At 32.6% G+C, this 18,720-nt stretch overlaps 1 protein-coding gene across 4 annotated transcripts in view; it reads right to left on the bottom strand.

Moving 5' to 3' along the window:
* The window catches only part of LOC128158797 (voltage-dependent calcium channel subunit alpha-2/delta-3-like), a 105,804-nt gene that overhangs the window by 65,179 nt on the left and 21,905 nt on the right, over window positions 1-18,720 (bottom strand). For all 4 annotated transcript variants that reach the window (XM_052821752.1, XM_052821749.1, XM_052821750.1 and 1 more), the window contains one exon: window positions 7,569-7,653. In XM_052821752.1, coding sequence (XP_052677712.1) covers window positions 7,569-7,652 — 84 coding nt within the window. In that variant the 5' untranslated portion in view covers window position 7,653. The remainder of the gene's footprint in view (window positions 1-7,568; window positions 7,654-18,720) is intronic.

Below are 18,720 nucleotides of genomic sequence, written 5' to 3'. Positions count from 1 at the left end.
AAAGTAAATGCCAAACATTCATAACAAAGTTTAATTGCTCTCATTTGCATGTATATTATGCCTTTATTTCCATGCAGTTAAATGAAAAATTTTTAAAGCTGCTTGGTCCAATTTTTTTTGTAATTACAGTATCAAAATTTTTTCCATACAAATCATTTATCTTAGAAAGTTATGGACTTTCTCCTATTTACACCCGCAGAATCAGTCTCCTTTCAAAGTGAGAAATATTCAAAGTAAATAAAAATAATTTCTCTTTGGGCAAACGAAAAAAACAAACCAAAATGCATCACGGGAATGTTTAGAAAAGGAAACTCCTTGGTTTCGTCCCCTGAGTGATTGGGGTTATTCAACCCGCATATGCTATGCATCGATTTTAAAGAAAGCAGACTTTGTAAATATAAGCAAACAAAACGTACACATGTTTATTTGTAATTTGTCTGATCATTTCGACCTTTATTTAAAGCGATGTCAAAGTCGTAATACAACCATACCCGTCTCGTCGTCAGTGGTGAAATTTAACATGAAGCGAAATAACGTGGTACCTTTTAATGTCGTTTGCTTTGTTATCAAATTTTGTACGTATTTTTCTTCATTGAAATTTGGCATAATTGATGGGACGTAAAACTACTGCAATGTCTATTATTATACATATACTAAGAATTGCCATATTGTTTAAAAGCGTGCATAAAATTTGATATAAAATCGGACCAAGCAGCTTTAAATTAAATGAATTATAACAAGAGTTACTCTGTATGCATTGCCATGGCTATTAACATGATGGAGAATAAAAAAATTCCACATCAATAAAACTCAATCTTTGTATTTGATTTCATTCTAATATATGCTAATTATTGTAGGCGTATTGAATTTTAGCTTTAAGTTTAACACTGAAATAATTTCTAAACAAGTGAAAAGCTGTCAATGTGACAGCAAACCGGGTTTTCCTTTATGTGAACTGTATCCATAATCCATGTCAACCCGTATCCAGTGAAATGGTGTACCCTATATGCAATATTTTGCCAAAAAATGACTAAGTTCAAAAGCTGGTATTTTTTTCATAAATTATCGGAAATCAAAATCCTAGCAATATGCACACCTCTGATATATGTACAATTGATCTGCAAAAGAACAACTTCTTATCTTGAAAACTGTAGGAGGAGTTTTCCGTACAATGAGGGTACCCTTTTGGCAGCTGTTCGCCTGCCATTTTCACCATTTTAATAACCGGATTTTTCCGTTGGAAACCCGGTTAAAAAATCTGACTTTTTATGGTTTCATCCAGACCAAAAAAAAATCTCATGACTTTAATGACACAATTCCTGGAGTTAAGCATTGATCCATACACTAAAATAATAGTCACTAATGCCAGAGACAAGATTACATTGAGACGTCTGCAGCGGACAAAAAAAACCTTACACCACATTAAACACTGTGTCTGATAATGAAGATCATCTAAGTTTAACTGACTTAAGATATCACTTCTTCCACGAGTTCTAGTGAGTGGCAATAAATAAATGTAGGCTCATAATAAGCGGCAAGTGACAAAAACAGCCAATCAATCACTCCTTATGCTTATGCTCAGTGTCCAACCTACACACTGCAATTTTCGCGCTCATCATTCTTCATTATCACATAATCAACATGTTTACAGGAAGTTTCGCCGCAGCCAAGTGTATAACTTAATCATAGCATTAAATAAAGAGACCCAAAGACCTTGAACACAAAAAATACTGTATCTTTATAGCACACTGGAAATTCTATATAGCTTGATAAAGAGGCTGGACACATGGTCACCAACGTATGTTTTGATATAACATATATATTTATAATTATACTTTTATGTTAAATACTGAAATCTGATTGGTTTAAATGCAGTTGGTAATCCGTTCTATTACCCTCAGCGTTAGCAACACACTTGGCAACGGGTAACACAACGAATTGTGACATGTGCGCAAATTATGTGCGTACAGTATGCCGTTGAATTCACTTCATTTCTATATAAAAGCAGTAAAATTCTCTTTAAAATTAAGACATTCAGTATAATAGATTAAATATAGTGCCTGTTTGGGAGGGTAACTGTTGAAATTGACATCCCTCGAAAACAATTGTCAACCTCCACTTCGCGTCGGTTGACAATGGTTGTATTGGGGTGACAATTTCAACAGTTACCCTCCCAAACAGGCACTGTTTATATAATAACCATCCGATCTGCCTTAAAATTTCAAATATCATATCAATGCTCTGCCATGAGCTTTTTATACATAAGGAAGAAATTCATAAATTTAGCTTAAAATTCCAAATATGCTTCTATATCTTTGTACACAGATATTCATCCATCTAAAAGGAGATATGGTCTTAAAATAGCCATGACCATGCATGACCAGCCCTCTTAATTATAATCTGTCCCAAGATATTTATGCAGCACATTTGGACGTTTTTTTTAAATTAATAAAAATACAATACCTGTGAAATATAAGTGCAATTTTAATATGTAGAAGGGAAAATAACCTAATCATTTTTTTCCTCAAGAAAAATTGACAGGAAAGAAAACTGATTTCTTATGGAGATTTATAATGAAGAATGTTGACAGCTTTTCTCCATTCTGAAGTCACTCGGAATACCTCGCACAATTTTTCAATGTTATCATGCAACCAGGTCTGTTGCAATATAAAATCCCCATAGATATCACATTTTTTAGCCATTAATCAAAAACTAATAAGCTAGAGGGGACGTTCCAAAATGAAATCTTAGAAATTTTTCATATTTCTTAATGAACATTATTTGAACCCTGAGGTATTAATTTACAAATATCGAGTAATTAAGCAAAATGTGAAACGAGGATATCTTGGGACAGAGTATAATTAAAATAAACACAAAAAAATTATGTTATTGTCAGTATAATGTTCAGAGAACTGACCTTAAAGGTTATAATAACAAATATTGACTGGGTTTGAGGGGTATAACATTGATTATATCAGCCCCCGAGGGAGGAAACATTGCCCAACCAAAAGCGGAGGGCAATATTTTCATCCAAAGGAGGCTATAATGTAATCAAGGTTGCCCAAAACACAGTCAACATTTGTTTTGTTATATAAAGAAACATTTTAACCAAAATTTAAGAAAGGATTAGAAAACAGATCCCCATAATTTTCTCAGCTCAACATAGAATTCACGAATTCAATGTAGCACTAAAGTTCATTTCCAAAATATTGTCGGCATCAAACGGTCACTGGTGATATTCCGCTGCCCATAGAAATTTAATTACAGATGTTCTACCCGATTTTACTTCACAGAAATTTGCTAATCCTAAAACCGTTATGATAGCAATCCGTCACATTGCGCGTCCATTGTTTACTTGACTTGACTCAGATTGCCTATTATGAGGTCATCTTCTTTTTAAGTAGCGAAGAGTTATGTCACCGTTTACGACTCAACACATCAAAAATGATAAATTGAAATAGAGGGAATATTCTCTAATTAATATTCAACATCAAAAAAATATTGACTGGTCAATATTTTTCGCACGAGCTAATATTACAATTATTGACTCATGAGTTGTCTAATTTAATAATACAGTTATTAATGAGAATATACTACTGAATATAACATTTTATAATTATTATCTGTTTCATAGTAGAATCTATGACTGAGTCCTTTCTTGTTTTTACATAATAATGTTGCTATTGGGAATTACTGATTAAAACCATCATTATTTGATAGTTATTTGAGCAATATCAAAATTAATGAGCTTAATTCAAAATAAAATTAAAAATATTTCTTATATGCAACTTTTTCATTATATTCTACATGCATAACTTGATTTAATATTCATTTCAAAATAATTATTGTTTAGAACACTAGCTGTATTAATGCATCATACTTTTTTATAAAATTTTCATTAAACTAAAACTTAATTGAAAATTTTATTTTTAATAAAAAATAATCTTGGATCCACATTTATTTGTAGAATCTCATAATCAAAGCTGCATATCGATTTCAAATTCCTTGTTAACTTATTTAAATTGATGCTCATAAAAGAAATTGGTTAATTTGTTTATCAGAATCTATAAAACTAAACAATATATACAGTAATAAAAGATTGCTGGCAAGGTTACTATAAGAACATGTCAAATGTTCTAAAAGTTTTATCATTTTATTGATTTAAATTAATGACATCTGTCAAAAGAGTTACACAAATTTTAAGGCTGCAGTTAGCTGGAGAGCAGCACAACCACAGGTTTTGAGAGAAATCTCATATTCAACAATCACGATGAAAAATAATCTTTTCACCTAACCCCCCAAAGGGCGTACGGGAAGAAGATGTTAGCTCATCGATATTGCTTTGATGATGAATATAATTATCCGATTCTGTCTTGGATTCCAAATATTTCCCTTGAGGATTTTTTTAAGGTAGATTATTGATACCATGTATTTTAATACGATAATTGCAATTCTGTTCCCTGATAGCCATGTCGTTTAACTATTTAGGCCAGCATTTTTTGAAATTTCGATTTACAAACCCGCCGACCCTATTTTTTTAAAAATTCAAATAAAAATAAAAGGACCAGAACTAGCTATTAATTTTATTTTTTCCTCCGACCCGAAATTTTCTTTCTGGTAAAAATAAAAATAATGTTGATGCAATCACGTACATGTAGTCTGAATTATTGTTTTTCATGCATTGATTAAAAAGACCAAGTTCTTTCCGATCAAGTCACAGGCACTAGAAGTCACAAAAAAAAACACCATTGGGCCTACTCCTGTTTGCTTTCGTCCAACCCTACAATTTACGACCCTATTAAGTTTTGTGATCGGCAACTTAGCCAGAATTTCCTCAAGAAAGAGAAGTTGAAGTCTTTTTCTATCACAATTCCGTAAATTAAAAAAAAAACCTCATTGGCGCAAGAAAATGATAAGTTACTTATTTAAAAAAACATTTTTGCAAAATAAATTCTAAAATAATCATAATTTAACCGTTTGGAAATAGATCCTCAACATAACGGTTGTAAGTGGGTCATAGGGTTGGACTAATAACCCTAAACAGACTGAACACAGGAGCCTTATGCCTGAAGGAAAGAGAATGATTTTATTTGTCATTAAGCTAACAAAATAACGAAACATTTCCTTCATTAAAGGTATAATTACATAAATAAATAAAATTTTAAAAATTAGTTCGTCTTTTTTAAATAAAAAAAAATTGTTTGATTTTTTACTGACATTTATGGACATGCTTCTAATCCAATTTATTTTCAGTAACAATATTTTATATTTTGAATTTGTGAATAGCATTGTTAACTTAATCAGATGAAGGATTTCTCAAACTTCTTCCTATTTTTCTGCAAGGAAGAAGTGAAAACTCCCTTAATTTTTTTGGTCTTAATGTATAGGTACAGTATGTACTTGCATATATATACATGTAATTATATATAAAAAAAAAAAAACCTTTGTTTTTATACATGCATATACAATATATTAACACAAATTTTTAGTGCCCATGGATAAAATATGTTATGATAAGAACATCATCAACAACCAAAATTACTTATATATTTAAAAAATGGCAGCTCCTGGACATGTGTTCTTATTTTAAAAATAAAAAAAATATTGTTGAAAAATTGTTTTATTTTTATTTTTTTTCTCGACGGACAAATTTTTCAATTTTACTTTTATTTTTTTTCCCTCCTCCTACCCAAATAATTTGAAAAATATTTCGTAAATCTAAAAATTAAAAAATGCTGGCCTTAGTGATCATCAAACTAAAAGCCATATTCTGTATGTGACATTGTAAAAGAAGAAAATACATCACTAAAACCATTCTAGCACTAATGAAAATCATGAACAATGATGAACATCATACTTAAAGCTTTGAAATTAAGCAGAATATGTCTCGTTTTTTTTTTTCTAGTCTTTCCTTTAGGGCAGCTGGATGGTCAATAGAATATTAACCACATCACATAAATCATAATTTTTTAGATATGATTTGTTAATTTAGCTAGTATAAACTGTTATTCATAGTCAAGAAAAAATCCGTAAATTTAATTATTTAGCTTTTAAGTTTTTCAATGATTATTTCGGAAATCCCTATATCTTTATAATATGGAACTCTTCTCCTAAAGGAGATCAAGACAGTCTTAATGTGGCCACAACCATCCAACCCTCTTAACTAATTTTTGTTTGTCATCTATCAGAAGTACTGATCGAATCTCCAAATACTTGTCAGTAATCAAGTAGTTCAAAGTAAAAATACGAGGATCAATTATGATAAATTACAGGTTTTAAATTGTAAAGATCGAGTGTTTATGACACAGAGCCATCAACCAACAATGTATTTAAACCCGTAACCCCGCTGATCTTTATTTTCCTGGACTTGAAAGGAAGCTCTAGAGAATAACAAATAAAAGACATAATTCTTACTTAACAATTTTTTTTCTAGTAAGTTTAATCTAAGAGCCATACGCTCTCATCCTCCCTTCTTCAATAACAGTAGCAATATATAGATCATCAAACAAATCTGTCCTAATCCGATAGTGAAACCAATTACAAGACAGAATGTGCACGTTAATTAGAATTTATGTCACGATCTTCAAAGGAAAGCAAAACAATTTTAACAATAACCCGCTACTTCTTCTCAAATAGTTTAAAGTTTAGTTTTGGCTTCTTACATTATGCAATATTACATGTGACAGAAAAAAAAAAAATCAAACTTTCTCACGGAAGTTATTTAATATAAAACATCAATAATGAACATTCTCAGAGTTTGAGCAACTCAGAATAGGCAGACACCAGATATCCCATGAAAAAAAAATTAACAATCACAATAAAGAGAAACTAAAAGCATTATAAGGTCCCCGATCCTCAAACTTGGGAGTCTGTAATCTCCGGGCAATACGCAACCTGATCCCTGCTCGGAAGCCTTTTATCATCGCAGGGAAAATTATTAAATGAAAGCCATACCATTACAGGATTATACAAGGAAGACAAACTGTGTAATGCTGCATGTTGCTTACTGATATTTTTTGGGATGATAGTTTTAAAATGATGGAATATACTGAGGATTACTTTATTTTGTATTGTACGTATCTTGTATGTCTAGCATAGAACTGTCATTCATGTACTTATAGGTGAGTTTTTCTGTAATGTAGACATACAACACTTGGACAACAGACATATCTTTATAATACTTCGATCAACGACACCAACAGGTCCCCTTGACTTGTTAATTCTAAAGGGACATAACTCCATGGAAATTACTATAAACCAAATTTTATTAGGAAGCGAGAAAAGTTCGCAAGGTTCCCAAGAGCCTCGTCATGGTGAATATTTCTCACAGTGAACCTGCCCTTGTAGTTGTAATAACAAGGGTCTGTACATGGCTTACTCACGAAAATTAGTTGTCACAATCTTGTCAATGAGTACATTTCCAGTAAATCGTGAGATAATGTCGTCGCAAATAAAATTTGGTTTACATTAATCATACCGTTGCTTGGGAACACTGGACCCCTTGACTTGATAATTCTAAAGGGACATAACTCCCTGGAAATTAATCTGGACAGATTTTCCTTTTTTACCTCTTCGTTATAACTCCTATAAGCAGTAAGATTGTAGGTCAGCATTTTGATTTCTTCTCCAAATGCCTCTGTAAAATTCTCCATGCTGAAAAATGACAACAAATTGTAAAACATCTTCATCTTATAAAGGTCAATTTATAATCTTAAATGTTATTAACAATATACTTTGTACATGCATAATGCTTTTTAATCTATAAATATTAAGCAGTAAAGCAGTAAAAGCAAAATGTTAAAATTTCTCAGCAAATTAAGTTATGTGACATTTGCCAAATGTCATATCAGTATCGTCAAGCTTGGGGCAGATATATAAGGCATTAATCAATTTTCAATCATCTTTTCCTAAATGGTGATGATGATTTGCCTCTTAAAATGGAATTCATTTCTTGAAAGGCAAGAAAGACTGTGGACAACAGTTTCAGACAATATCAAATTCATCAAGACAGGACTGAGAATCATTGATAATTATAACTGTTTAGATGTCATTACGCAGAAATCTATACTAGTTTATACTTTTTCAAATTCAAATCTATGATACCCAATGTTTCATTATACTAAGAAGAGTGTACTTTTGTAAGGAGGGTCCAATGTCAAGGAAATACATGCAGTCAAATAATCCCTCAGGCTGTTATCTCAAAACTCTACCAGACTTATAGAAGAAAAGATCTTCGAGATATTCTAGGATTCAGGATATGAAGGTGAAAATGCCCCCCAAATAAAAAATAAAAAAGGTAAAGTTGGGACTTTAAAATCACATTTATTGGATTTTATGGTTCTCGAGTCACTTGTGTTCCTGGCAGATATGTTGTTCAATTGTATATGGGGCAATGAGCTTCTGCTACTCTTTAGTATTACAGTAAAACACGGTTATAACGAAGCGCCAGGGACGGGCGATTTTGCTTCGTTATAAGCGTAATTCGTTATATACGTCAAGTTTAAAACATGTAATATAGTCACGGGGAATGAAAATCACTTCGCTATAAGCATCAATTCATTATAAGCGTGTTCGCTATAACCGTGTTTTACTGTAGATAGACATGATGTAATGAACAAAATGATTTATTATACTTTCATGTTAAAGACTGAAATCTGTTTGATTTAGATGAAGTTGATAATCCGTTCTATTACCCTTAGCATTAGCAACACATTTGGCAAAGGGTAACACAACGAATTGTTACATGCGCGTAAATTATGCACGTACGGTTCACCGTAAAATTCACGTCATTTCTATATAAAAGCAGAAGTAATTTCTCTAAAATTAAGACATTCAGTATAATAAAATAAATAGTGCCTGTTTGGGAGGATAACAGTTGAAATTGACAACCCTCGAAAAACCATTGTCAACCTCTGCTTCGCGTCGGTTGACAATAGTCTTCTCGGGGTGTCAATTTCAACTGTTATCCTGACCCAAACAGGCACTAATTAAATAGTATACTACAGTATACGTCGTGAATTTTCTTGTATGGTTAATGAAGTACTACTTTATTATTCATTAAGGATGTGAATTTGTGCACGAGAGGAACCCATTTAATTTAAAAAATTGACCCATGAATTCTGTTGAATTCACCGAGATACATATTCATAGTCACTTCCATTAAAAAAAAAAAGGTCGAATTGTGGGCTTCATTTAAGTAACAAATAACAAGTCCTTTTTAATTTTTGTTGTTTTATAAACTGTCTCACTGATATTCAATCCTAGTAAAATATTACTCATCTCAGTTTGCATCATATAATGGATTCTTAACCATTCCAAACTGTATTCTATTATTTAAAAGGAACTTGCAGCAGCCAGTAAGTCTGTCAAAGATGTCGAGCATCTGAAGTCAAAGACTCCAAAAAAAGTGAACAATACACTGATAAATCATTTATACAAGCAATATAACCAGTTCCTCAAAGAGCCTTGCTGATCAAGTTCTCCAATGTTTGCCGATCTTGATTTTAAAGATTTTATGCGAGTCAGATTCACAATTTCATGAGACGTTTTGTCTTCGTTTTGTTTTATATACACAGGAATTTGATGCCATGCGTTGCATTTCCAGAGTTTGGTGTTTCTCACCCCATGACTCCCCCCCAGTGCATTAATTTATTAATCTTCTCCGATAGACGACAACCACTGGTTTCCATTCCCTCTACATTAAAACAACAATTAAGTCTGAAAACTTTGTATTGATATTTCACAATGGCCAGCTGCAGTGTTGATCGTCTTTCAGTGTTCCGTTTCTTCCACTTGGAAACTCTCTTTAGGGCATGATTTCAATATGTTTGCTGCAGACAATTAGGTGTGATTTAATTTCCTTTCCGATCTTTCTATCTTTACATGTGAATCGCATCAGTGCGATCGATATTGCAGTCATTAAACCTTTGTTATAAATTACACTGCAGGAACCTCGTGAAATTTTCAGTGACATTCTTAGATTTATAAATCCTATAATAGTACTGATATTCAATGCAAATTGAATACTGCAGCATTTTTCATATTTTTTTTTCAATTTTTCCAAAACTGCAAATGCCATCTCATATAACCTTAAGTTACCAATCACTGCTGCATTGCATAACTGCAATGAAGGCGATTCCAGCACTCAAAAGCAATTATTCAATTATGATTCAGGACATGTTGCTCAGCTTCATGATGAATAGCTTTACCTCCTTTAAAGTGCAAGCATACTTAATATTAAGCTTTGGGCTCCTGTTGTAGCATTCAGCAGACACTCATCCGGAATCATTACTTTCCTGTTGTCAGTTGGTGCAGCTTAAGGATGGGACTTTTTCCACTGAATATGTCTGATCAGCGACACATCAGAGAGAATCAACTAGATCAACGATATGGAGATTTCTTTAATTGTTGCGATAAAACAGAATATATTGTCTCTCCTGGCACGTTACGATGCATCGTAGATTAATTTCTAAGCATCTAAGACACAACAGTGTCTGCATGGTGGTGGGTTTTTTGTTGTTCTTTTTTTTCAGTCTAATTAACCTAGAAAGTAGTAAGAGCTGTACATATACTATACTTATATAGAGGGTCAAAGAAACCTTTGAATGACTCAGATTTAACCCCAACTAATGAAAAGTAGTTCCCCCACAGAATATGCACTTTTTTTTTTATCAGATTCCTTGAAGGAAAATACTGTAGATTCCTCATTAAACGCAAGGGATGAATATCCGCGTAAAATTGTGAGGAGCACCCTTCGCAAATTTTAAAATCTCGCCATCATTTTTTTGAGAGTTGAGAACTATAAGAAAAAAGAATAAAAGTTACGCGCTCGCGATTTGATACAAAACAGTGGGATCGCGGAATTAAGTACCGAGTCTCGCATTATATAAGGAATTTACGGTTAGTGAAAATATTGACTTACAACTGACTCACAAAGAATATACTTAACCCAACATATAGATCTTTAACCTGACAGAAGTTTGAATTCACATTTCCACAAATTTGTGACCTTTACCTGCATATGACCCTCTGTCATTTAAACTTCATGACAGGTCATTGGAAGATTCAAGTCTGCAATTGTATATTTTTGATTCCTTAAAAACTTTTTCTATTGCATGAAGCATTATATGCTTATAAAGACAGCTACATTAAATTTTTTGTGTGCTAATTTTACATGCCATTTTTTTTAAAATTCAAATTGGAGGAAGGGGGAGTGGGGTGTCAGCTTTTTTTTTTTAATAACAGCTTAATTAAGGTCTGTGTTTGGTTGTTAAGAGAGCTAGAGTAAAATTTGTTGAAAAAAATCTGTGTTAAAAAAATTGTTGAGAACAAATCTGCAATTTTCCTAAGTTCTTTTTTTTTTCTCTCTCTCTATCTCCCAACAATTATGTCTTAAACACTGAAATTGACCAAAACTTAGTATTGTTCCCAAAAGGAATATTCTGTCGCAATGTCTAGACAATAATCACATCTTAACATTGCATTGTGCATGCACAACAGTTGCCTTCAAGTGCTAACATTGCAACTTAATAACAGAGTCTTTTATATCCTAAATTCCAGCAAATAAACTTGAGGCATAGTCATCTCAGGGGTCCTTTTTGATGTGAATGCATGCAATGCCTTTCCCAAGCCATAGTTATTGCTAAATTATATGATATTGCTAAATACAGTTAGCCAAAAGGGTGTCTGTACACAAAGTTCTAAGCACTGTCAATTTGCATTGAATAATAGGGAAGATAGCAGCTCATGCTAGTTCATATTGATTTCTAAACACCACATCATTAGCAATTAATGAATAATGATTCATTGGGAAACCTCTGAGAAATTGTCACCTTATTCGCCCCAAACATAAAAAGTCCATGCATGCCTGTAACTTCCTGTAATCTCATTCCAGTTGATTGCAAGATAACCATGAGTTTGGGACATATAATTTTACATATTGTATCAAATTGTTCCTCCTTCAAATTCCACTTAAACAGCATGGACTGTAAGCACCCGTTCTCGGTTACTGTAAATTCCTTGTTTTACGCGAGTACTTAATTCCGCAATTCCACTGTTTTGTATCAAATAGCGAGAATATAAAATCGCAGTCACCAATTTTTTGTGTTAATTTCCTATAGTTCAAAAGTGTCTGAAAAATAAAAGCGAGACTTTAAAATTCGCGAGGGTTGATTCTCAGGATTTTACATGGAAATTAATTCCTCGCGTTTAATTACGAATTTACAGTATCAACCACATCTCTAAACTCAACACTTTATACACAGACCCTGAAACGTGCTACTACACCTCTTAAACGAACCGTACCGTTCCGTGCAAGAAACGAACCGTACCGTTCACAAAACGAAACGTACCGTTCACAAAGCGTACCGTACCGTTCACAAAACGAACCGTACCGTTCACAAAGCGAACCATACCGTTCACAAAGCGAACCGTACCGTGCAAAAAGCGTGCAAGATAATTTATGCAAGACCTTCCTCCAAACGGACAAAAAAGCGTACCGTACCGTGCAATAAGCGTGCAACTTCCATATACGGCTTATTGACCTAATGTCTTTCGATGAATACAAACGGATATTATCGCTGACCAGATAAGTTCAATATTTTGCTAGATTTTTTATACGGATTAGATAACACATACAAAAATTTAAAACTGTTATTCTTATTAATACAGTCACAAAAATATTTCCTTTCTTAGACCGTAATCATATCTTTTTTTTTTTTTTGGACAAAACTTGCATCGCCGATTTCTTAAACACTGTAAACTTTTAACGTTCACCCAAGTCGTGGTTATACTATTTTGATTGTTTTTATGAAATGTTTGAAACATTTGGTACAGACTGGAATTCTCAGGAGAGAGCTAGAGAGATCGTTACCGAGACGTTAAAAAAGTAGCGTATGTTTAGAAATAAATACATTATGACTAAACAAATGTTGAAATATATATAATTTTATATCCTTTTTAAATAAAATAAAAAAAAGAATGTCGACTTAAGTTACGCAGACCCAGAAAATAGTCGGGGCCTTCAACGTGAAGTTGTGATCTGTAATCGTAAATGGGTATCTTTTAATTAATTTGTTCTTAGATAAATTCAAATTAATTTACCAAATATATTTATTAGTCAATTGATATATTATCAAAATTCAAATCAATTTAAGTCATGCGCTTTTTTTCTAAACAAATTAAAGATATGTGCTGTAGTGAATGACGACCACATATTACCGGTGACTCGAGTGATTTGTTCTTGAGCTATTTATGTACCAATAAATAAACAAAAAATCACTCCTATGTTAAATTGTAAATAAATACATGTACAAAATCTTAGTAAATTAAATGCAAGCATTGAACGGAAAAAAGTACATGCGTTCAATATTATTGATTTCAACTTTATTTCCTGCATAGCTGGTAATGGCGTCATGATTTCACATGAACAAAAATCACTCGTGCGAAACACGTGTACAGAATCTATACACAATAGGTGTTATTGTCTTTCTTTGTTTTTTAGCAGTTATTGTACTTCACAAGTAACTCTGTATATTTGGACGCTTAAACAGGTGTACACGAGATGCCGGTATTCACACCTTTCCACGGACACGTGTTAGGTAGCTCATCACAATCTGTCGTGTGTATAGTCTGAATTCAATATATCTTACTTCTACTTTGTTAGTTTCATGGCTTTTCTTAATCTCTATAAAACAAAAGAACTGTCTGTAGAAATACACAAACAACTACACGTAAGACTATCGGCGCGTGGATCCGTAGAACAATTCAGCGACTCTATACATGCGGGATTTTCATATATTAACTTGCGATAAAAATATCATTTACTGGGTACATTAATGTACCAAAAAATGATTAATTACATCATTAAATAGTTGAATGATATAACAAGTACATGTAAGCACAAACAAGTATGTGTGTAAAAAGGTAAATAAAATATGAACAGGTTAGTCAGCATTTGTAAAACGTTAGCTTAATCGCATGCACACAGTGAAGAGCGGACACTTGTTCAACAGAATGATAAATATCGCCATTATATATATAAAAGTTATTGACTTATTGTGTATATCCAGTTGTGTACATATCGTAAGAGATATGTTACATGTACATGTATAGTTTAACGGAAAATCAAAAACTAATAGTCACATTTTGACTATACACGCGATCTTAGTTCAGATAAGAGAAGCGATAACGGTTACATGTAGATATAATCTGTGTATACGAACAAGTGCAGAAAATCATAGAATCAATAATTAAATGAATAAAAATTCGTGTCAAAAAACTATATAACAGTTGAATTCAAGATTTCTTATCTGAAATTCATTGTTTGTCTTATCATTAATTTTACATCGTCTATTCACTAGAGCAATCGGCGATCGACAATAGTACTACAGTAGTACGCAATAAAGAATGAATATACGAATTATGAATAATAACAACTAGCCGAGAATCAAGACAACGATAAAGGAAACTAAAGAAATATCGGAATAAAGTCGGGGCAATTTTTCATAGCAATTTTAAATTGATTAGAAATATTTATTGACTTCAACTCAAATACATGTATAGAAATAAAAACTTAAATTGCTTTGTAAAATTATCGACAGCTCGCTGAATTAACAAAAATATATCGGATTAAAGTCAAACAGTTCTTTTAATCTATCTTAATGATTACATTTATCTAAATTAAAAACTTATAATAACAGACTGATCAAAATTAAAATTACCTCCGCTTCCCGGTTGTCACTGAGTATACGTTTCACGCAACGTATCAAAAACGGGGAAACGGATGGAAGTTTTGATTTTAAATAGATCAATTGAAAATTTTTTGTAATACTAGTATATCATATAAATAAAGAAAAATTCTTGTCATAATTACTACCTTTCTGAAGTAGATCGGGCAAAATTTAAACAAAATTATATCGAGAAAAATCAAAGCGTTCAGGCCACGCCTACCTCATTAATAAAGCGCGCAAACCGTTCACAAAGCGTGCAGCTATTTTTAGCAAAGCGTACCGTGCAAGAAGCGAACCGTTCCGTTCACAAAGCGTACCGTACCGTTCACAAAGCGAACCATACCGTTCACAAAACGAACCGTACCGTTCACAAAGCGAACCGTACCGTTCAAAAAGCGTAACGAACCGAACCGTGCAACTGGTGTAGTAGCACGTTTCAGGGTCTGTATCTCAAGTGTCTTCCTCACCAATTTATTTCATTGTTATTAAAAAAAATATGTAATTGAAATATTATTTTACATTACTATGGATTACTATAGCACTCAATGCAACTTTTTATTTTCAAATTACAGGAATAAGGCTGCATGTAATTAAACAGATTATGATAGACTGGGCTGCTAAGCCTGTTAAGGAGGCTCTGTATGGTCAAGAAATCAACCATCGGATCTATTGAAATATTTTATCAAATCAGCAGAAAATTCATTGATTATGATTGATAGATATAATGAATAAGAAGCATTTAAGTCAAATAGGAGAAAAAATGTGTAACTTTTGATAAAAAATTATATTTTCAAAAATTTAATTCAGTAAACATTAACAAACTTTAAAGCTCCAGGCGGATTCGAACTCAAGATCTTCAGTTCAAAATCCCAATAGTTAAACCACTGAGCTATGACAACATACAACCCAATCGAATGATATAAACAATTTTACAAAACACTTAAATCGCCTTCTTGAGACGTAGTAAACTGTCATAAAAAGTGTAAGTCTAGGTGTAGTGAGGTACCTTAAACTATTATTTCATAAAGAAAAAAATCCATATATTTTACCTTCTAAATTAAATGGGTATTTTCCTACATTTTTATAGAGCTCTTTTTTCTAAAGAAGATCAATATACTCTTAAAAAGGTCACGACCATCATGTTCTCTTAATATATCACCAGCACATAAACTGCCAGTATATATAGATATATGAGCATCTAATTGGTTGATGGCATTTATACCTTCAATTCCGAATCTTTTTATTACATCCATACTCATAGATTTTAATATCAGATGAACTCACAGGATGTAATGTATACATCTAATTTATTTTATTGCTTAATTAAAAAAGGTTCACAACAGGGTGTCTTCCGCCCGGAGTAGCATATATTTGCAATATTGCCTATAACAGCAACACAAGAAACTAGCCTTTTTTAGTTTAATATAAAGTCTGAAAATAAAAAATGTAGGTATTAACAAAAAGAATTCTACTGCTGCTATAGACCCTGAAACATTCTCTTTTCCCATTTTTCTGCATGTTCACAGTACACTCACACTGCGCTCACCATTTGTTCACTTACCCTCTCCAGTCCACTCCAATCGTGCTCGTCATTTACAATGCACTCACCATGCGTTTACCTTGTGCTCATTGTTAAATCAGCATTCACTTATCATTCAGTCAGATAATATTATATTTAGGCTGATAAAAAACATACATACATCCAAGTAGTTTTTTTGTTATTTTCTCCTGATTACCGAAGAAGACAATGTAAGGATAACTCCAGAGGCACTCAAAATAAATCGTTCATCTTGCGTAAGCCTTCGCCATGCGATTCACCGTTCACTTTGTGCTCTCGTTTGTGCTCTATGTTTTCTCACCATTTACCACTCATAAGCCTTCACCAAATTCTGTTCAGGGTGCATGCACTAAATGTTCACTCAAGAGTGCGCTCGTCGTGCCCTTAGTGTCACTCACGCTTGCGTTTGTGTTCTGAGTTCACTCACCATTTACCACTCATTTTATAAGACAAGCCCTCACCAAATTCTGTTCAGGGTGCATGCACTCAAAATTCACTCAAGAGTGCACTGATCACTACTCAAGATGGAAAGTAGAAGGCTTCTTGTTACCAAGATCACATTTTTTTTTTATTTCAAGCACGTTAGTTTGTCAATATCATCCTTATAAATGATTGTTCAATTTGTCAATGATTATTTCTTGAAGAACTAATTCATACTGCAGATAAATTCCTTATTTCATGCGTGTTCTCAATTCTGCGATTCAGCTGTCTTGCATCAAATCATGAGAATATAGAATTATGAAAATAATATATTGATCATAGTTTCATATTGTTCATATCTGTTGCTATTATAAATTAATTCCTCGTGTTTAATTAGGACTACTACAGTATTAATATGTAAAGGGCAACGTCAATAAACATTTTCTGAATCAAGTGCATCAATTTCTTTGAGCAAATATAAAATTGTTTTGCTAGTTTGTACAAGAGTTAAAGCTGACATAAAAACTGTTTGTCATTTGTCCTATTTATTGGCATTAATTAATATGACAATACATGATGCAAACAAAACTGCTTTTTTGTGATATTATAATAAAATTATCAGAAAAATTTGACGGTTAAAAACTATCATTCTTGGGCGCATGACTTAACAATAGTTGATAATTAATAATAATAATGGTGTTTGTTCAAGCCTAATGGGCTAATTGTTTGTTTGCAATAAATGAAACTTACGTTTTAAAAATGCTAATTAATATAACATTAAAACTTCCTGATGTCATATTTTTAAACGGAGGGCAATTGGATCAAATTTTTAATCATGAATAACTTCTTCTGTTTACCAATGCTATAATATATAGACCCTTTAATATTGAGCAAGCACTAACTATGGGTAAAGAATAGGACCAAGGGAAGGTAGAGATGAGCTAGCTAGGTCCAGGGTAAGATTTAAATTAAAACAGAGCTCTGCTAAGACCTTGACCTTAGACCTTAAAAACTTGAATTTAACCTCCTTGCTGTCCCCACTAGAGCTTTACCTATAAGCAGTCTTTTGGTAAATCTGATCAAGATTATGCCAAGGGTGGAGAAACTTAATGTTTAGTCCTGAAAAAGAGATTTTGCTTCTGACTAAAAGATTGAATTTTAGGTCACTGCATACCCTAAAACACCCACACTCACACTTTAGGTAAAATAAATATGAGCAAGATGATCTGAAAGATGTCATTTGACAAGTTTTTTTTATTCAAAAAGGTATTATCTTGACCTTTGAACTAGAAAATTTGTTTATAAGATTACTGCACATCCTTAACAAAAAGATTATACTCCTTGGGTGAAATATAAGCCCAGTTTAAGGCTAAGAAAAGGGAAAATATTCTCCAGACAAGGGATGAATTTATGAATATAATGATTAGCAGTTGCCAATATTTTATCAACTCTTCATTATATAACATCAGAAATGCTGCTCATTGACACCAAATCCATCTCAATGGCATGAGAAATTCCATACAAAAAATGTACAAAAAACCAAATTTATGGTGGATATATAAATAAACTAATCCGAGTGCAATGAAGATGTTTCATGACAGAAAAACATACAAATCCCTGATTTGCTTCAAATTCCCTTCTTAATGGTCTATCAAACAGGGCTAACTAAGTGTTGCCGATGTTTTGCCATCTTAATGTATAAGCTCCATTACGATGTTAGTGAACCATGTTCTTGTTATTGGGCCTCCCTTAATTGAGGTTAAAACAATTTTCTACAGAGAGGCAGTCAGGCGTTATTAGATTTCTTAGCCTACAATGTACTCAACTTCCAATACCTTAAATGGTCGTGGTTATTTGTCAATGTTTTCTTGAGATTATTTTACTTTGCATGCTGTCCAAGAGATAATTTATAATGGCCATGCCAATAAAGATTCTCTAAATTATGTATTCAGATGTGTTCATTTTTTCCTTTGCATGTATTACTAAATGAAAAAAATATATTTATTAAAGAGG

The sequence above is a fragment of the Crassostrea angulata genome, chromosome 8 (assembly GCF_025612915.1).
Source record: "Crassostrea angulata isolate pt1a10 chromosome 8, ASM2561291v2, whole genome shotgun sequence".
Classification (NCBI taxonomy): Eukaryota; Metazoa; Mollusca; class Bivalvia; order Ostreida; family Ostreidae; genus Magallana; species Magallana angulata.
The sequence above is the reverse complement of the archived record's forward strand: the minus strand, read 5'-3'. Positions and strand labels throughout refer to the sequence as shown.